The 20,218-nt window shown below is 65.8% G+C and overlaps 2 protein-coding genes across 2 annotated transcripts in view; both read right to left on the bottom strand.

The window, feature by feature from the left end:
- Positions 1-478: 478 nt before the first annotated feature.
- Positions 479-2,420, bottom strand: NRARP (NOTCH regulated ankyrin repeat protein). Its single transcript, XM_528519.9, has one exon. The coding sequence runs from the start codon at positions 2,057-2,059 to the stop codon at positions 1,715-1,717; it is 345 nt and encodes a 114-aa protein (XP_528519.3). The 5' UTR covers positions 2,060-2,420; the 3' UTR covers positions 479-1,714.
- A 4,603-nt stretch (positions 2,421-7,023) lies between these two features.
- The window catches only part of EXD3 (exonuclease 3'-5' domain containing 3), a 130,476-nt gene continuing 117,281 nt past the window's right edge, over positions 7,024-20,218 (bottom strand). Inside the window, 3 exon segments of the mRNA XM_024346011.3 lie at positions 7,024-7,391; positions 7,736-7,774; positions 9,713-9,806. Coding sequence (XP_024201779.2) covers positions 7,078-7,391; positions 7,736-7,774; positions 9,713-9,806 — 447 coding nt within the window. The 3' untranslated portion in view covers positions 7,024-7,077.

Genomic DNA, 20,218 nt, shown 5'->3' with positions numbered 1-20,218 from the left:
TTGTGGAGTAATCTGTGCCTCCATTTCAATGTCTGCTTGTTTCACTGACATTATCAATATATTCTTCTCACACAAAGTTTTATAAAAAGCGACGGAGGGCTGCCCGAATACGACCAGCCACGCACAAAGGGCCTCCACCCACCTGTGTCCTCAAGTGCTCCCCATTTCTGCACGAAGGGTCAGCAGCACTTCCATGAAGGGGAAACCTCATTTAAATTTGAATAATTCAGCCTCCCTTTTATTTCTCAGGATCAAAACAACAAGGGGTGTGGAGCTGCATAGAAAATTGGAGCCACAGAAACCAGGAAGGGCGCCTTTCAGGACAGAAAGTGACGCAGGAGAACCTCCCCGGGCCCAGGTCTCGACGCAACCCCTCCCCCACGGCAGGATTTCGGGTTCGAATTGAGTCCTCGAAGCTCTGGGAGGCTAAAAAGGGGCAAAACGGTCCTTCAATTAACTCAGCCATTAGCACAAGAGATTCACAGTCTTATAGGTATTTTATAAAAATATAAATATGGGTACACTCTGTTGCCTTCACAACGCTGGATACATCGCCCTTTAAAATTGGGTTTATAACCAAGATTCAAAAGATACACCTAAAACTTGGCTTAAAATATGTTAATATTTTATATTCTGTCATAAATGTTATGACATTTAATTGTGGCAAATCCATTTACTTTTTTTAAAAAAGTGTGCAACCGTTAACTATGATAGAACGCACTAGAAAAGGTAACGAACCTTCACCCACCCCCCCGTGTCCCCGCCACCCTCGAGCGCCAGCGAGCTTCCAGGATCCTGGGGAAACTGCAAAACAAGCCGGTTTGGGGGATGGTGGCCTCATCCAGGAGGGGCGGGGGAGAGGCCCTGGGGCTTCCAAAACTCACGGATTTGAGGGAGAGGGAGAAGAAGGGAGGGGGAACAGAACGGGGTGGGGGGGTAGACGCGGGGAGAAGGGAAGGGGGAGGGACAGCACGGGAACACCATCAGGCTGGGCGGTATTTTCAGTGCAACCAAGAAATGGTAGACTCAAGTTTTTAGTTTTAAGACTAGAAAAAAATGCATCACTCCCCCCCATAACCACATTGACCACGCAGTGTTTTCCAAACAAAAAAACCAGGCGCACAAACTCCACCCACAAATGTACACACACAAGATAAATAGTTTAGAACACCAGCAACAGCGAACAGCAGAGCGTCTCCTCGGCCGCGCGCCAGCGGCGCGGACCTCGGACCTCGGGGCTGCTCCTCGGCTGCAGCCGGCATCGGCGCGTCCCGGGCCTGCGGGCGGGTCCTGAAGGCGGCGGCGGAGCGCTCCGAGTCCGCCTTCGGCTCCCGCCGCCCGCCTTTCACCTTCGGGAGAAAACATTTTGCGCAGAGGATCCGGTATCTCGGGATTCCGAACTTGCTGGTTGCGAGACTCAAATTTCAAAAGGGGCTGGAGCCCGCGCCCCGCCCCCACCCGCGAGGCGACGGGCAGGCGGGCGGGTGGGGGCCGTGGGAAGCTGCTCCGGCCCGGCCGGGCCCGGCTAGGCCGCAGGGAGGCGCTCGGCCGGCGGGGCTGCCGGACCCTGGGGCCGGGACGCACGCGCCGTATTCGCCGTGGCCGCGGGCCTTCTGGCGGGGCCTGCGAGCCGGGCGCGCACCGAGGTAGTTGGCGGGAAGGTACAGCAGAGACGACGCGGGCGCAGGGCCGGGGTCCGGGGTCCCGGCGGGCATCACCGGCCGCTGGCCGCGTACTTCGCCTTGGTGATGAGATAGAGCACGATGTCCTGGTGGCCACCGAACGCGGCGATGTGCAGCGCGCTCCAGCCGTCGCGGTTGGCCAGGCGGATGTCGGCGCCGAACTTGACCAGCAGCTTCACGAGCTCCAGGTTGCCGTCGATGACCGACTGGTGCAGCGCCGTCTGGCCCTCGGGCCCGAACGAGTTCACGTTGAACTCGCAGTTGGTCATGTTCTGCAGCAGCGACTGCAGCTCCTGCGTGTTGCCCTTGCGCACAGCCTCCTGGAAGATGCGCTGCGTCTGCGGCGCGGAGCAGGTGGACAGCTCGGCCTGGCTCATGCTGCCGCCGGGCGCGGGCCGCGGGCCGGGCCGGGGCTCAGCGCGGGCGGCGGCTGCGGCGCGGGCCCCCGGCTGTCTCGGGGCGCGCCTCGGCGCATGGAGGGCGCGGCGTCCCCGGGCCCCGCACGCCGCCTCTGGGCGCTCCGGGCGCTCGGGGCCGGGGGTCGCCGCCGCGGGGACCCCGCCGCATCCAGCCGCGCCCGGGTGGGCGACGGGGGCGCGCGCTCGGCTCGCGGGGGCCGGGCCCGGCCGGGGACGGCGGCGCCGCGCGGTCCCGGTCCCTACTCGGTTCGGCTGCGGCTCCCACGCGGTCCCAAGGCGCCTCCCCACGCGCCGCAGCACTAGCTCGCCCGCCGCGCCGGGGCGCCTTTTACCTTCTTTATATTTGCATAACAATGGCAGCCCGTGACGCGCGCGCCGGCGGCCCCGGGATTGGGCCGCGCCCACGTGGGGGCGGGGCGTGGGCGGTGCCGTGCGCAGGGGTCCGGGGGCGGGTCCCGGCGGCGGCGCGCTTCGCGGCAGGGGGCGCTGGTCGCCGGCAGCGCCTGGGCGGGGGAGGCCAGGTGGCCGCCGGGGGGGTCCAGCTCCGTCGCCGCCGCCGTCCGCGCGCCCCCCGGGCGCTCCGCGTCTCTTTGCGGTCGTCCCGCCCCTTCTCCCTCCGGCCACCCGGGGAATTCCAAGTTCCCTCAGCAGCCAGACCCAGGCCTTGCCCGGTACCCGAGCGCGACCGCCAGGTGGCCCCGAGGGCGGCCTCTCCCGGGCAGGGGGTTCGCGGGCATCTCAGGCCCGTGGCGAAGGAGAGACCCCTCTGAGCGGAGAGGCGCGCGGCGACCGCGGCCAGCCCGCGCCTCCGGGCTCACCGTCCACGCGGGTGGCAACTCCAGGCCCTGACGTGGGGCCTTCAGCCACGCGGGTCCTTCCCGCGCGCGGGCAGCCTCATGGCCGCCGGCTCAGCCTATGTGTGCCCCAACCGTATTGATGCGAGGGGCCTCCGGCCGGCCACCGCGGCTTCTATCGCCTGGCGGTGAAGGGGGTTCCGCTGTCCTCTCGGGAGGAAGCCCCGGGCCGGGGCGCAGCGGGAGGGTCGGGACCGCGGCCTGCCTCCCTCTGCTGCCCACACACCAGCATGCGGGACACATGGGTCCCGCCCAGGTGAGCAGGGCTAGGTGTGGCGCCAGGGCCAGAAGGGGATTCTGAAACGCCTGGCTTCCAAACTGTAAAACCCATTTTTATTGACCACTCTAACAATTGACCGGGAGGCACTAGCAGGGGAAGCACAGCGCATTTCCTCATTAGAGTTTTACAGTTTACAACTCGCTGTGGTCGTTGGAAATTAAGGAGGAGTGATTCTCAGGCGCGGAGCAGGAGGCCAGGCAGGCTGGGGCTTGAATTCCTTCTGAAGCCAAGCCGGGAATTCCGCGCAGGCAGCTCTGAGCTCGGGCTGGGGAGACCCCCATGCCAGGCCTTGTCTGGGGAGGCTTCCGCCCACCAGCTCCATGTCCCCACATCCGGCTCCCCACAGGGGTGTGTCCCCACCCCATGCTGTGCCCATACTGGCAGGAAAAACTGGGCAGGCCCCCTTCGGGACAGACCCTGGCTGAGTGGAGCAGGGTCCTGAGGCCCTGGGGTCCTCCTGGTGGGCTGGGAACCTCTGTCCCTCAAAGGCACAGCTCAGAGCTCGCTCTGGTCTTCCTGGGGCCGTGATCCCGCTGGTTCTGTTCAGCCCTCTCCTTTGGGCCTCACTGCTTCTCCCAGGAGCTCTCAAGGGGGCCACGGAGGGTGGAAGGGTGCTCCCCAATATGCAGGTGAGGACACAGTGGAGTCCCGGAGTAGGCCCCCAGCAGAACAGAGATGGGCGCTGTGGAGCCCAGGCCCGGGGCAGGGATGGCATGGCCTGGCCTGCCGTGCTCTGCTGGGCACCTTTGGCCTCTTAAGGAGGGGGAGCTGCTGGGCTGCCCGCTGGTCCCTGGTGCTGGCTGTGTCTCTGGACCTCACACCAGGGCTGGGTGTGCAGGGTGCTCTGAGCTCACTGTCAGGAGGGCAGGAGCTCTGTCCTGGGCATTGATGGATTTTGTGCATATGCCCAGGGCCCAGCCAGGCTAGACTGGCAAGAGGCAGAGGGCATGGCTGGGGGGTGGGCAGAGCCCTTGGTGCTCAACAGGCACAGGGCCTCCCCTGGAGGGTGGGTGGTTTGCAAACAGGCCGAAGCCCAGGTGGGCTCAAGCCGGGCCTGGAGAAGGCATTTGGCTATGCTGTGGGCCAGAAGCAGGGCCTGGGAGAAAGTGCCGTCGGCATCCGTGGCGGCGGCAAACAAAGGGGCCCTGTGTGAGCTCGGTGTGGGAACGCGGGGCCCCGCCACGGGCGTGAAATCGGCGGCGGCCCCTGGCGAGGGCCAGGCGGTGCGGGCGCCCCGGCAGGCACAGTGAGGCTGGTGTGGCGGCCCTGCAGGGCGGGAACCTACCCCCTGCCCGGGGTCCAGAGCGGGGTCAGGCAGAGGTGGTGGGGCCTGCCACGGCAGTGTGGCTGTGGCCCAAGGCAGGTACCCAGGCTCATCTGTGGGACTCAGAGGCCGGCCACACCACACTGCCCACAGGGAGTTTGCTGAGTGGCCCCGGCTCCTGCTCCTCCACCGTGGCTCCCAGCTCCCCTGGGCACACCCACGGCCCTGAAGCTGCTCCATTTGAGGATGGGAAGGGGGGAGGGGCCGGGGGGGCAACAGCTCTGAGTCAGCACTTCCCGAATGTTTGCTGAGGGACATCCAAAAGGTGGACATCTGTTCCAAATGCTGGGACACGGGGGTCCACCTCCAGCCACCCAGTACTTGTGCTCGAGAGGACCCCCTGGTGTTTGCTGCTGTTGCTTGGAGCCTTCTGCTGTCTGGGAGGCCCTGCCCTGGGACCTGGCAACAGGCTCAGCTCTGACTGTGCAGCTGGGCCCTGTCCTTCCTCCCCTGCCTGTCCTGAGGATACTGGCCCCGGGGGTGCCCTGCCTGTAACCCACCTGCCCCCAGAAGGCAATGGTGGGGCCCCTTCTCTCTGTAGGCACCCCCTTTCTTTCCTTCCCTGGAGGCTCAGAGCAGTGGGCAACATGGGGAGGGAGGTCTGTGCGGGGTGGCCGGCCCGCCTGGGAGGGCCCAGGGAGGACAGCGCAGAAGGGGCAGCTGGCCAGAGCTGGGCCGAGGCCTGCGGCCACCTTAAAGGCGCTAAGCAGGGAGGGAGGGTGGCGGGCAGTGGGGGCGGGGCTTCCAGCTAATTCATTAAAATGTGTCGGGAGCGTGGGAAAGAGGAGAGTGTTTCTTCCCAGCAGCCCAGACACCTGGTAGAAGGGCTGAGAGGATCGAGATCAAATAACAAACACTCAGCCCGGGCCAGCACAGGCCGCGGCGGAGGAAGGACGCCCGGGCAGGAACTGCCGCAGACAATCCCTGCAACCGGTGGCTCCTGCCCGCCGGGATGGCTGCTCAAGGCATGGCCTGGCACTGGCAGCCTCGGCCACCCGGTCAGCCTGGTGTCTGTCCCCTAGCCCAGGAAGCAGCCTGATGGGTGCTGACCCCAGTGACCGAGGCGTGCTTCCAGCACCTGGACCAGGATGGGAACTGGGCAGAGAGCCTCACCCCCACCAAAGCCTGGGCCTGGGATGGACGCCGCAGAGCCAGGCTGAGCCTATGCTGGGTAGTGAGGGACGTGTGGAGGCAGGAAACACATATGGCGCAGCACAGCCATGGCGGAAAGTGAGGGCGGGTGGAGGCGGAGCCAGCCGGGAGGGACGGAGGATGTGTGGTTCTGTCTCCTTGCGGCCCCTGCACCACTCTGCCTCCCTCTGCCGAGAGCCAGCAGCAGCACTCGGGCCTGTGTTGGGAGCAGGATGCAGCCAGGCCGGGTGGAGGGTGAGTGCCCTCAGCCACTCCCTCTTCAACCCTGCCAGGCAGGAGTTCGGTCCGGGGCTGCCTCCCCAGGACAGGAATGTGGAGCTGGGGTTCCCCTCCCGGAAGCAGATCCCGGTCCCAGAAGGCCCTGACCCTCTCCTGGGGTCCTGCTCTGCTCACCCTGGCGCCCCCACCTGACTCTCAGGCTCACGCCCTGCGGCTGCCCAGCAGGTCAAGGGGGCAGGTCAAAACTCGAGTTGGCTCTGACACAGGCCAGGCCATCCCCGTCTCAGCCTCACCCTCCCCATCTGTGAAATGACACCCCTGCTGGGGTTGCTGGGGGCTGAAGGGGCTGGGCTGCAGTCCCTAGGGGTACCCAGGGGCAGTGGCCAGCCCTGGTGTGGTCGGGACCCACAGGGAGGTCCCGACTGGGCCAGTCCAGGGATGCCCAAGGCCTTCGCACCCGAAGCCTGCTCCTTACTCTGGGCAGAGGCGGCTGCTTCTCCCCAGCCCCCAGGCCTCTGCTGCCCGAGGCTTCCGCCCACCTCCTCGGCCAAATCTGAGCTGATTTCCGCTCCAGGCAGGAAGCAGAGGAAAAGGATGTGGGTGAGGGGAGGGGGTACATTCCTGGGATGGTCCCTCCCCGGGCTTCTCCTCCTCTCCCACCTCTGGGACCCCCTGCCCTCCCTGCTCCACCTGACAGAGCACCCTCGGACCCTCAGGGTGGGCAGCAGTGGCCGCCTGGGCCTCAGCCTCCTCCCAGACAAGGGCAGCAGCAGCTACATCCAGGCAGCTGTGAGGACGGAGACGTTGGCGTCCACGTGTGCAGAGCCCTGGCCATGGCCGGCTGCCCAGGTGCCTCTAGTGGGGGCTGTGGCTGCTGCTCTCCCGTGGGAATCACACAGCCCTGACGGGGGTGATGGAGAGACCTCGTGGGTCCCACCAGGCTCGGGGTCCCAGCATCCTGACCATCTGGAAACCCTGTCTTCCCCCGACAGCGGCTCGGGCTGGGACCCCCGCCTTGGTGTTCCCAGCGCTTGCTGGCACAAAGGGGCCCACAAGGGGTTTGTGGGGCGAGCATGAAACATGTGAGCCAGTCCACGGCCATGGGCCCAGCAGTCGGGCACTTTCCATGTTTATTGTCTGGCTGTCCTCAGAAGGGGCTGCTGACCGGGCTGGGGGCCGGGCTCGGCTCACAGGGGCTGGGGGCGCTCTCCAGCATGTCTCGGAAGTGGGTGGCAACACGACCCAGGTGGGAGCCATCCCAGAAGACCTTTCCACAGCCCGTGCAGCAGTAGAAGTACCGCAGCCCGGGTGTCCTCAGCACACCCACCGGGACCCCTGCCAGCTGCAGCCGGGTGCCGTCGGCCAGCATGTCCGGTGTCTCCGCCCGCAGGTCAGCCATCTGCAGCCAGCCGCAGGGGCGGTCATAGGTGCAGCCCTCAGGGGCTGCGTCTGGGGCTGGGCCTGGACAGATAGAAGTGAACTCCCTGAGCCCTCAGCCTTCGGGCACGGCCCCCAGGCTGCTCCCAGAGTGGTGCAGTTGGCGGCCCACGCTGAGCCCATGCTCACTCCTCAGCAGCTCCTCTTTCTGCTCCCTATCCGCTGACTCTGCCCCCTCCACTTCCTCTTCTGTGCCCACTTCTCCTATCCAGGGACCCCACCCCTCACCTTGCGGGCCCTAGGGCCTACAAGAGCCCCACAGAGCCCCCTCTGCCCGGCTGGGACCCAAGTCCCCCATTCTGGGGGAAGCCTGGCGCCAGGGCCGCAGAGAAGCAGCTGTGTCCTTGGTGGGCGGTCCCGGGGCTCACCTGGCTCCTGCACCGCCTGGCTCTGGGTGGCCTCGTCACCTGTCAGTCAAGGATGAGAACTGGTCCGGGACTGTCCTAGGGATGGGGCTTGGCAGCCAGCGGGGTCCATGACGCAGCCATGCGGCTGAGCACAGCCACCTCATGGGGTGCAGCCTCTTCACACACCCCCCAGCCTTCGCAGATGGGCAGAGGGCAGGGGGCCAAGGAGCTGTGGTACCGGCCTGGTCCCCTCCCTTGGGAACTCACACCTCGGAAAGGTCTTGGGGCTCAAAGGTCCCTGGGAAACATGTTCTAGGCGCGAGATCTGCTGATTAGGGCTCTTGGGGGCCTGAGAACCGGCGGGCGGGGGGCGGGGGCGGCCCATTTCTGGCGATGAGCAGATAAGCCCACTGCCAGTGAGTGAATTTCGAAATCAGCCAGCACAAGGGTGGGCGGGTGGGCAGGGCCCAGGGACTGCCAGGCTCAGGGTCTGTTGGAGACCCTGGGAAGTGGCTCGTGCTGGCCCTGTGAGGCCCCGAGCCCCCATTGAGAGCCCAGGGCAGGCAGGGCCGGTATCCACCCAGGGGTCACTGTGGGGCTGAGTGCACGGTAGCCGAGGGAACACTGGCCAGCAGGTGGGAGAAGCGTCTGCCCTGCTCCTGTTGACCCTCGTAATTTGCTCAGCAAGCATTTCTCTACAGATGGCTCCAGATCGGCTGCGGCCGGGGATGAATGCACCAGGCCCCCACCCCAGCCCCTCCTTGAAGCCCAGGAGGCCATGACCCTCATCTGGCCCCTCCCTGGCTGGCCCCAGCTCTTACCCTGCAGTCCCTGTGACGCCCGTCAGCCCATCTGGGTGTTGCCCACTACCCTCGGGTGGGGTGTGTGCCGTCATGTCCTGGGGCTCTGGTCTGAGTGTGTCTTTGCGAGTGGGGGGACCTGAGGTTGGAGGCCACCTCCAGCCTCGCTCTCCGGGGTGTGCTCTGCTGGCCACCCTGGTCGCTCCCCGTCCTCCCACCCTGAACTTGGACTGACCCTTTTTTTTTTTTTTTTTTTTGGAGACGGAGTCTCACTCTGTCCCCCAGGCTGGAGTGCAGTGGTGTGATCTCGGCTCACCGCAACCTCTGCCTCCCAGGTTCAAGTGATTCTCCTGCCTCAGCCTCCCAAGTAGCTGGGACCACAGGCGTGTGCCACCATGCCCGGCTAATTTTTTGTATTTTTAGTAGAGACGGGGTTTCACCATGTTAGCCAGGATGGTCTCAATCTCCTGATCTCGTGATCTGCCCGCCTCGGCCTCCCAAAGTGCTGGGATTACAGGCGTGAGCCACCACGCCCAGCCTGGATTGACCTCTTTCTATCCACCTCCATTCCCTTAGCCCCCGTGCCAGCCCCTGACTGAGGATGACCAGGAGCAGCACCCTTCACTCCCTCCCTGGGGCGCCTCCCTCCCGAGGGTAGGCGCCGGCAGTTCTAACGGCGGCGGGGCGGGGGCCATACTTCCAGCCCCCGTGCAGATCTAAAACTGCAAAGTCCTTGGGCGGCCTGCACCCTCCACAGGAGGAGAAAGAAGCCCTCTTTCTAGTTTCCCAGGCAGGGAAACAGGCTGGGGCCTTCCCTGGGGGGTGGACATCTGGGGTCAGCTAGTCCTGTGTGCAGGTGTAGGTGCACGTGTGTGTGTCTGTGTGCACCGCATGCCTGGGCCCAGCAGAGAGAAGGAGGTGCACACCACTCCAGAGGGTCGCCGAGGGCCCTGGTGTCCTGATCTTCTGGTCTGCTACCACACAGAAGGGAGCAGAGGCCATCTGGGCACCTGACCCTGGCTGTGGTTTTTCCACCTGTTGTCACCTGGCTGTGGTTTTTCCACCTGTTGTCACCTGGCTGCCACCCTTATCTGAGGAAGCTCAGTGCTGGACGGGCCAGGCCCCTCTCCCTGGCTACCTCAGTAGGTCGACCCATCCCAGGCCCCACAGACCCAGTGCCTGACCCTGACACACTCACCTGAGCTCCTGGGCCCCTCCTGGTGACTGCTGAGCCACATGAGCTGCTTCATCATGTCCCTGGAGACCTTTAGGTACTGGTCACAGTTACAGGCCTGGGGGCCAGAGGGGGTGCTGAGGCCCAGGCGGGGCTTCTCCGGGTGCCCCGTACCTCAGCCCTGTGCTTGCTCCTCGAAGCTCTGGGTCTGGCCATGGGGTTTCACAGAGACAGATAATGGGTCTCCTCCTGTCCCCACGCATAGTCCTGTGGGGTTCAGGCCATACCGCCTCCTGGAAGCCCTCCCTGACTGTGCTGGCTTCTCGTGGGCCCTGGGAAGCCTCTTCTGTTTTTTGAGAACTTGTGGGACTCTCTGCCCAGCTGCCCTCTCCAATCCCAGAGCCCTCGAGGGCAGAACCAGGTCTGGGTCCCCCGTGGGCCACCTCAGCTGGGGTGTTGGACACAGGGCCCAGCCTTAAGGGGTCAGCGTGGGCAGCCCCATAGGTGCCCCATCCCCTGACCTGTCCATTTCCACGTCCACATTTCCCTGATACCTGCGCCTCCCACTGCCCTGGGGCGGGTGTGGCCCTGAAAGTGGCGAGGGGGCTGGAGCAACACCACTGTGTGCCTTGTCCAGGGCACACAACGGGCCCCCATGGCTGCATTATTATTATTATTATTATTATTATTATTATTATTATTTTTGAGATGCGGTCTCACTGTCACCCAGGCTGGAATGTAGTGGCGCAGTCACAGCTCACTGCAGCCTGAAGCCCCGGGGCTCAAATGAGCCTCCCACATCAGCCTCCTGAGTAGCACACCACCACACTCGGCTAATTTTTGTATTTTTCGTAGAGATGAGGTCTCACGATATTGCCCAGGCTGGTCTTGAACTCCTGGGCTCAAGTGATCTTTCCATCTGGGTTTCCCAAAGTGCTGGGACTCCAGGTGTGTGCCACGCCCAGCCCCTCTGGGTGGTTTCTGAGTATGACCAACCTGCCAGGCTTACTGTGATGCTGGGGGTGGGGGCAGGGAGGCCGGGAGGCTAGGACCAGCTTGCACCCGAGTCCTGACTTGGAGCGGGGTGCACGGCCTTCCCAGTGGTCACTTCCTGGACAAAGAGACGGGTCAGATACCCAGGACTCCCCGGGCAACGCCAGGAGGGGGCTGGGTGCCCACTGAGAGCCAGGTCCCAGGCAGGCACCTGCAGGTCCTGTGGAGGTGTGGCCTTCCCGTCACAGCCCTTCTGATGTCAGAGCACCCTGGGGAGGAGGTGGGGCTTCCAGGCCATCTGTGCAGGGGAGCAGGGAAGAGGAGGCCGAGATCCATGGTCACATGGCTATTCCAGGACCCCTCCCCATGCAGGGGCTTTGGGTTGAGCCCCAGATGACATGGTTGCCGCAGGCAGGTGGCCTCGAGGCCCCTGGAGCCTCCGGGTGTGGCCATGTTGGGGGCACCGGCCCTGCCCCACACGCTGTCTTCCCCTGAGCCTTTCGAAACTAAGAGGCTGCACTACCTGCCTCCAGCATTGCAGCCCCCACCAGTTCAGGGCCCTGGGGCTGGAGGTGTTGGACAGGTGGGGCTCTTCTACTAGGACGCCAGGCTGGGCTAGGGAGACAGGACCCTCCCTTCCTCTTCCGCTAGCTCCCATCTCTCCCACCAGGAAGCTCCTTGTGCCATGATGGCAGGTCCTGTGACCTGGCCTCTGGGCCCAGCCCAGATCTGGGTCCAGCAGGCTTCCTGGGCAGGTGTGTGGGTGGAGAGCCCTGGCTGCAGGTCTGGCTGGGAAGGGCTGAGAACAAGCAGGTGGTCCACCCTCCACAGAGCCCCACTCTCCACTGTGCAGGCCACCTGTAGGGACAGTGCCAGTGGGTGTAGGAGAGGTGGCGAGGCTGCAGCAGGGCGGGATGGGCTCCCCACACCCCCAAATCCTCCACATGGGGTCCGGGGCCTTCCCAGGACCTGGGCCAGGTGCGCACGCCTGGGCGGGGCCAGCCAGCTTGTGCTGAGTCACCGGGTGCCGTCAGTGAGGGCCTGGCCCCACCCTCGGGAACCACCGGTGCTGGTTTTCCCACGGCTGCTGCCCGCTGTGGGCCTTGCTGTCACCCACAAGGCCCTGGGAGGCCCTGCCCCGGCCAGGGCTGGAAAAGCCGGTTCTGGGCCCACTGGCTGTGCCCGCCCTTGGACCTGGGCTCCCCAGCCACAGGGGGGCCTGGCAGCGAGGGCCTCCCTGTCCATCTGTCCACTCCAGGGCTGGCAGCCCTTGCTGGACCGACTGCCCTGGGCGGGTGGCTGCCGCGGGCTGAGGGAGTGAGTGGTGCTGGTGGCCCAGTGCACGTCTGGCCTTTGGACAGCGATCGTCTACCTGAGACCACCTGCCTGATACCCTGAGACCCGCCCCCCAGCACTCGGGGTCTGAGAGCCCCTGCCCTCTCATTTTGAAGAAAAGGGGCTTCTGAGGGCTTGCTCAGTCACAGGGCACTCGGCGGGCCAGGACTCCATGCCAGGGTTCTCACGCCGCCTCCCTCCATCAGTGTGGGACGCACAGACACCCACTCCAGGGTGCCGTCGGGTCTGGGCAGAGACAAGTGGGGCCTGACGGGGACCCTGAGCAGAGGTCAAGGCTGTGGGTCCAGAGCAGCACAGCGGGGTGCCTGGGCACCTCCACCCCACCCCCTCCAGTCTGAGAGCCCAAGGGCAGGCAGCCACCACCCCCAGAGCCTGACTGGGAGGGCGGGGTGGGAGGGCCCAGGTGAATGGGGGGCAGGAATGGCTGGGAAGGCTCCCAGCTACCTGCCCAGGATCCCCCGTGTGCCTGGTTCCCACGCTCCTCAGCCACTGGGTGCCAACAGCGCCGTGCCAGCCCTGACACGGGGCACTTCCGCCCGGGACTGTGTGGGCTGGGCCACGAGCCCGTGGGCGTGTGGCTGCCTCCTGGGGGCCGGGCCACCAGCCAGGCTGTCCTGGGGATGTTGGGGCCCATGGACCCACAGCCAAGTGGGTCTGAGTGGACGCCCACCCTCCAGGGCCCGCTCCTCTCCAGGCCCAAGGAGGAGTGAGGGAAAGAGCTGCTCAGCCACTGCCCCAGAGCTGGCCGTCCGGGGAGGCGCACTCAGGACCAAGGCAGAGGCCAAGATATGTTAGGGGTGGGGTGAGCAGCTAGGAGGGCTCGAGGGGCCTGTTCCCAGGGTGTCTGGGGGCTCTGAGCATCAAAGCTGGGAGCCATACCCACGAGTAGGCCCAATTCCCACCCCCACCACCAAGGGAGCGACCACAGCTGAAGGAGCCAGCGCTGGGCTGCAGAATGTGCCTCCAGCAGTGTCTGTGTGCCCACCTGACCCGGTGCCCACCTGACCTGGTGCCCACTTGGGTGTAGGGGTCACACCCACTGCCCCAGGCTGCAGGCCTGCAGGTGTGCCAGCCTATGCATCCCAAGCAATAGGTGGCTGGTGCACAGGAGTGGTGAGGGAGGACTGGACGCTCCCAGGCAGACAGGACTGGGCAGCTGCACATAGCCCCTGCATACAACACCCTTGGACCCCACCCACCCCTGAGGCCTTGGGTCTTGACAAGTCGGGGGCTTGAGGGAAAGAGGAGGGCGAGACACGAGCCCTGGGACCTGCCAGGGCCACAGCATGTGGGGAACCCGTGTCCTGGGGTGTAGGGTAGCAGGCAGTGGCCTGTTGGGTTGGGAGCCTGGGAAGGGAGCTCTGCTCCTCCAAGAGACTGGGCCAGGTGTCTGCTGGGCCTGGGCAGAGGTGACCTGAGCATCCCTCCTGCCTGCCGGCCACCCTGGGGATTCCCACAGCCCCTGCTCTCCTGGCCCAGTGGAGCTCAGGTCCCACCACCAGGCTGGGAATGAGCCCAGGTCCCTCGGGCGATCTGGCCTGAGGGGTTTCTGCTCTGTGCCCAAGCCCAGCTAGACATGACCCCCTGAGAAGGTGGGGTGGGAGTGTGAGGGTGGCAGGGGCCTGAGGGGCCTCTTTGGGGCCTCCTGCTTCTGAGCAAAGAGCAAGCTTGTTGCAACCTCAGCCCAGGCCTGTCTCCTGCACTCCTCCCTCTGGGCCCCATGGGGGGTGTGGCAGGTGGGGTCCGTCGGGCTGGGGCCCTGGCCTGGGTAGAACTCCTGCAGGAGTTGCCAACCTGGGATTTCCAACCCTGCAGGCAGCCCAGGAGGAGTCAAGGCCTGAGGCCACCAGGCAGGGCGATGGGGCTGCAGGAGCACACTCTGGAGCAACAGGACATTTCCGCTCATTTAGAGCAAACTGGGAAAACGGCAAAGCATGAAAGAGCAAAGATACAATCTCACTCCGTCCCACCACCCACCACACGAAAGGGTGCCCAGCACCTTCCCTGGACAGGCCTCTGCACGGCTAGGGCTGTGTGCTGAGATCCTCACATCAGGAAGAGGGATGCTGGCGGGGGTCGCCAGTGTGCCGTCCCAGGATGGACATTGCACATTTGGTCCCTGGCAAGCCCCTGGGTGGGTCCTGAGGCCCCCAGGCTGGCCTGTGCACTCTGACCTCCCCTAGAGCCGCCCAACAGATGGTGGGGACTGGGGTGTGGGCCTGACACCTTGCTGGACAGGGCGAGCCAGCGGCCCAGGAAGAAGCAATCAGGCGCCAACCTGCCCGCCGAGGCCTGGGTCTGGCCCACACCTCACCTTCCCACGCTGTCCCCAGAGTGCCTTGCAGCCCTGGGCTGCCCGCCCGAAAGGTGACCCGACACTGTCCCCTGCTGTGGCACTGTGAGCCTCTTCAGAGAGAAGGGAGTTGCCAGTTTGCCAAAAGAACCTGGCCAATCCCGGCACTGACTTTCCACTGGAGACAGTGCTGGGGTGGGCGGAAGGCCGAGCCCCAGGCCCCTGGGGAGGTGTGTGCAGCTGGGGATAGCGGCCGTCTTTTGGGAAGCTTTTAAAACCCAGTCTATCCCTGTGGAGCAAGCTGGTAGCCACCCCCTCAGTGACCCCCGCTCTAAGGCCCCGGGAACGTCTGGAGCCTGTGACGGAGGGTGGCAGCCCCAGAGAGGCCTCGCCCCTGCCCCCTTGCCCCCTGTCCCCCCGCCCCCAGGGCTCCGGAAGGGCAGTTCCCACGAACCCCAGCCCCTCCCCCACCCAGCCACTGCCCCGTCCCCTTTGTGTGACCAGGACAATGTCTCCACAGACAGTGTGGGGGATGGGCCTCGGGCAGCGTCGGCGGCGAGAAGGTCCCTGGGGGTCGGGACAACTGGGCCCACAGCCCTCACCCCAGAGCCCCCAAAAGCCAGGGCCCTGAGTGTGGGAGAGGAGTGAAAGGGCACGTGAGTCTCCGGAGGCCGGGTCTGGGCACACGTGCGCAACAGCCAGCCCCTCGTGCGCGGGGAGACGTCTCTCAGAAGCACCAGGGACAGGGGCGTCTGCATGTGGGTGGGTGTCAGGGTGTCAGCCAGGAAGCGCGTTACTGCCTCACGGTGTGGACACAAGGACATGTGGCCGCCCGTGTCAGGGTCTCCACTTCCTGCAGCTGCCTTGGAATATGCCCCCTGGAGCCACCAGCCCTGCCTGGCCCACCAGGCTGCCCCCAAGGCTTGCTTAGCAGGGTGGGGGCTAGCGCCTGGCAGTGGGTCACCATGTGGCACCTTGCCCTCCTTGGCCCAGCACCCCTCTGCACAGGTCACCCCAGACCAAGTTCCCGTGAGGGGCCTCAGCCTTTCCCTGGGCACCCCCCGACCGGGCTTTCAGGCCTGGTCCCTGATGAAGGAAGGCCACCCCACCCTGTGCCCCCCGACCTTGGTGTCCAGGCCTGGGGCTTGGCTGCCTTTGCCCACCTCCTCCCAGCCTGCACCCCCACCGCCACCGCCGGAGAGACCACGCGTGTGGGCCTGACCTGCTGGCAGCTCTGAAGCCTGTGGCCCCAGCCCTGGGTGTCTGGCACCCCTCTGGGTGTGGCCCCTGTTGCAGCAGACTTGGGGGCCCCCGGTTGACCCCGTCCAGGAGGGCTGGGGGTGAGCCACAGGGCCTGGGCAGGAGGCCGAGGCCCCGGCACCGGGTCTCCCACTCACATGGGATGGTCAGCCCCCACCCCGGGGGAGGGGGCAGCAGGACACAAAGCCCCGTAGTGTGAATTTCAGATAAAGTGCAGGATACGTTTTTATATGAAAAAATGACCGTTTTCTGAGATTCTTCTTAGCAAGCGCCTGTGTTTGTCAGATCCCCGGCCTGCCCTGGGTGGGCAGGAGGAATAAAAACAGGGTCAGGAGCCCCAGACCCCACTCCCCGCCCAGACCCGGGCCGCTCCCACCTGCCTTGGGTCAAACCAAACAGAAGCCGGGCCACACAGGGTCCCAACACGGTGCCCTGGGCCTCGGGCTCCCTCCGGGGGCTCCGGGGCGCCCCCACACCGTCCCCATCCCAGGGGATGGCAGCTCCCCCCTCCCCCTCGCTGTGGCCCCCTCCTGTCTCTGAGCCTCCCAAGGAAAGTCCCCCTTCTCCCCCTCCCCGGGGCTCCAGAGCTTCCCCTCCCCCCTCGCCCCCCAGCTCTCGTTCCCTCCCCTGGCACCCCCCCAGCCTCGGCGGGGCGCGGGGCGCGGCGCGCTGGCTTTCCCAGACGGGGGAGGGGCGGCGGCCGTGAGAACCCGCCGGGCCGGGCCGCGTGGGAAAGTGGGAGGAGGGGCGGCGGAGGGCGGGGCGCGCCTGGGAACGGCCCCCGCCCCCGCGGCCGGCCTTTGAAACGGCCACTCAGGGCGCCCGGCGGAGATTCAAAAGCTAACGGCCGCCCGCCCGCGGCCTTCCCGCGCCGGCCTGGGGGACCCCGCCCGCCCGTCCAGGGTCGCAGGGGTGTGTGTAGGGGGCCGAGACACCCTCCTTCCCAGGGGCCGCGGGGTCGCTGGGGGACTCGGCCCCCCGCCCACAGAGGGGGGTAGCCCGCGCGCCCCGGGCGTGCCCATTCCAACCAATGGGGCCGGTCCCGGCAGCAGGTGGCAGGCCCTGAACCCGCCCCAAGCGGCCCTGGGCCGACCCTCGCAGCTCCCAGTGCCCGGGAGGCAGGGCCCCGAGTACTCCCTCCAGGAGCGGTGATGGTCCCGCCATCGACTGGGGGACTTCCTGGAGGAAGCGACGTCTAAGCTGGGGCCTGGCAGGCCAGGGGGAGACGGAGGCTGCTCCGGGCTGCAGGGGCTGGGGGACAACAGAGTGGGGCGAGGGCCCCGGGCTGGGCAGGGTAGAGCCGCTGGGGGCTGAGTCTAAGAGGAGGCCGCGGTGGGAGCCGCGTGGGCTGCTGGAGCCTGGGAGCCCCGCCCCGCACAGGGGCCTAGGTGTGACGGGCCTGCCTGGATGGAAGGGGAGTGGCCCGTTCAGCCCACCCTGCTCTGGTCCTTCCAGGGGAGCTCTATGTGGGAGGGGCACGTTGTGGGATCTTCAGAGGAGTGGGGGAGCTGGGCAGGGACCTCTTCTCCTCTCCCCACCTCAGCAAACCCATGTCATGAGGCATAGGGGTGCAGGGGGCAGCTCTCCTGCTCAGCCTGACAGGGCGGCCCAGGTTATTCTCTGAGCGTGGTGGGCCTGGAGGGGTGGGAAGGGAAGGGTCAGGAGACCCCAGCCGGCCTGTGAGGAGGCTGAGGCTCAGGAGAGGCAGCCCTGCCTCTGTAGCTGCGGGCAGGGGAGGCGGCCCCAGGCGCGCACCTGCCAGCCCACCCGGGGCCTCTCCTGTTGGATGGGCAAAATGTGGCGACCGGACACAGACCCTACCTTGTCACCCTGAGGAGCTCCCCAGGACTCCCTTCCTTGAACCTGGCCATGGCCGGTCCCTCCTGCGTGCACCCCTGGCACCCCGAGGCCAGCCTGCCCACCCCATCCATCCAGGCTGAGTGGAGCCAGGCCCCAGGGCCACCTGAGGAGTGCAGTGGGTCTCGGCATGCTGCGTGGCCCTCTGGTCCTCAGGCACTACCTCACGAACCTGTGGTCCCCAGGCCGGTGGGTCCAGGTCCTCCATCCCCAGGGGCCATCTGGTGGGAACCCAGGCTGGGCTCTGGCTGAGACCCACAGCTTTTCTGGAAGGCTGCTAGGAAAGGGGGGACGAGGGGGCAGTGGGGCCTTCTGGAGGGTCCCCAGCCCAGAATGCTGTGGGGAGGTGGTGTGGGTGGCCTCCTGGGGGAACCACCTGGACCCCTGGCTGACCACCCTCCTGTCAGCCCTGGGGGCTGCACTAAGCCCCCTCAGGTACCATCACCCCCTCTTTGTCCCCAGCCTGGGTGTCGTGCTAGGCCCACCCGCTGCTGAAACTTGCCCTGCAGTTCCATGCCCTGGCTGGAGGGCCCGTCTTCCTCCAGAGCTCTGGGGCTGGGCCCCTACCGCCACCTTGGGAGCAGGGAGGAGGTCCTTCTGTACCCTCTGTGCCTGTGTGACATGGGGGTGCCAAGCGTGGGAACGGGGTCTGGGCTGAGACGGACAGAGCCTGGGAGGGGTGGGGTCTGTGGCCGCTGCACCTCTTCCTGTCTGTCCCTCTGTCCATCAACTGAGCACAGAGAATGTAAGGGTCTCCAGGCCCACGGCAGGAATGGGCGGCACTGGGGCCCCCAGGCTGGATCTTGGGTCTGGGCTCTGAAGCCCCTGTCCACGGCAGGCTCCAGGTGCTGAGTGTGAACGCTGGGGGCAGCTGTCCTGGAGCTCACTCTGTCCCCTCCTCGAGAACCCCCTCTTGGACCCCTGTCTGCTGGGCTGGGGTCCACCACCCTCCCCAGGGTCCCTGCCCAGCCCCACAGGGCTTCCCAGGCGCCCATGAGCTGGGCCCCGGCTGCCGGCACCCCCCCCTCATCCCCCCCATAATGGCCAGCTCTGCCCGGGAGCCCTCGGAGGCAGGGCCACCACAGCCTCCTGGGATGCCCACTTCCAAAGGGCTGACGCCACTGTTTCAGGACGTGTCCCCGTGGGGGCTGCAGCCCGCTCCTCAACCATGCTGGGGGGTGGGGACTGAGGACGGTAAAAATAGACGGTATGCCTGGCCATGTCAGGGGTTCATGGTAAGGGTTTTTTTTTAAGCTTGAGCTTCTTTGATAAAATATTTTCCCATGGTAGACGGCACTGGGAACGTTCCCCACCCCCACCCTGCCCCAGAGGGCACGGCCCTGCCCTCTACTTGAGACCCACAGCCACTGTGGCTTCTGTGGGTGGGCCGGTGGGCCATCCTCGCTCGAGGGGAGACCCTCCCTGCCTGGCTCAGGGGCACACGTGGGCAGATGCTACCAGAAAGCCGGCACCAGCAACCCCGGCGCCCAGGAGTCCCACCGCCTGGGGTCTCTGCTGAGTGGTGGGGCCGGCAGTGGCCACAGACCCCTGGCCAGGCCCCTGGCCCAGCTTTGGGCTCAGCCATGAGCGCTGTTGCTCACTCCCTGCTGTGTGCCCACCGTACCACCCAGAGAGCACCCCAGCCTCGCTCTGGGAACCCTGCACGTTGAGTGGGCTTTCCCTCCGGGAACGGCACCAAAATAGCAGAAGGAAGAAGAAAATGGAAAGTCAGCCCGGCGGCAGGCGCTCTCCAGGGAGGTGGCCAGCTCTGGCCGGAGCGAGGGGACAGCGGAGGCTGTGAGCCTCAGATCCTGTGACCAAGCCCAGAGCCAGGCCCCGTGGGCAGCTCCAGGGCGGAGGGCCGATCTCTCCTGCTGCGTCAGCCTGAGCGTGCCGCTCTCTGCTGGCTAGTGATGGCCAGCAGCCCTCTGGTGTCCAGATGGGTCATAGCCAGCCCAGCCCTGCACTGTGGCTGCGGGGGCAGGGCCGGGGTCTGCAGCTGCGTGGAGCTGGGCCTGCGTGGTCCCGGGGCCCGGCCTCCATTGTTTTGCCCGTGCCTACCTCTTTGGCCCTGAGGATGGGCCTCTCTTCACCTCTGGGGTAGGGATGGGGCAGCCAGTGTGTGGGGTGGCCGATCAGTGGTGTTCCCAGCTGCCTGCTCAGGCCAAGCTCCCAGGGTTCAGCTGGGAGCACTGAGGCTGCAGTGCTGCTGGAGTGGGTGGTGGGAACGTGGCCTGAGCCTGCCCAGCCCTAGGAAGAACTTTCTAGAGCACATGGTCATCACGGACGTGTGGCTTGGGGCGCTGGCCCTCCAGGCCCTGAGCACCTCTTGGGACTCCAGAGCCAAGGAGGCGGGTGTGCACGTGGGACCCTGGGCTGTGGGCATTGGGCCACCAGCCGGCTGAGGCACTTGTGCAAAGCAAGCTCCATTCTCCCACCTGGTGACCTGGAAGGCCGGCTTCAAATGTAGACATCTCAGCTTCTCAGAGACCCCTTTCTTGCCCTCCTGGCCCCATCGCACTGAACCCTGAGGGACCCTTGTGCACATGGGGGGCCCTCTCCCAACAGCTCTCTGTCACCTGCCCAAGGGCATCCTGCTAGGGCCCAGCAGGGTCCCCAGCCCTGACAAGGGCCTCCCTCCCACCTGGGCTCCCACCTGAGGCCGCATGTGGCCCATACACGTGGGGCTCTGCACGGACCAGCACCCACTCCTGCCAGCCCTGCACCAGGGGGTTCAGGTTCTGGTGTGGCTGCCAGCATGTGCTCTGCTC

The sequence above is a fragment of the Pan troglodytes genome, chromosome 11 (genome assembly GCF_028858775.2).
Source record: "Pan troglodytes isolate AG18354 chromosome 11, NHGRI_mPanTro3-v2.0_pri, whole genome shotgun sequence".
NCBI lineage: Eukaryota > Metazoa > Chordata > Mammalia > Primates > Hominidae > Pan > Pan troglodytes.
The sequence above is the reverse complement of the archived record's forward strand: the minus strand, read 5'-3'. Positions and strand labels throughout refer to the sequence as shown.

Excerpts from the sequence above, each read along its gene's own strand:
- NRARP (XM_528519.9), bottom strand. The coding sequence starts at position 2,059 with ATGAGCCAGGCCGAGCTGTCCACCTGCTCCGCGCCGCAGACGCAGCGC.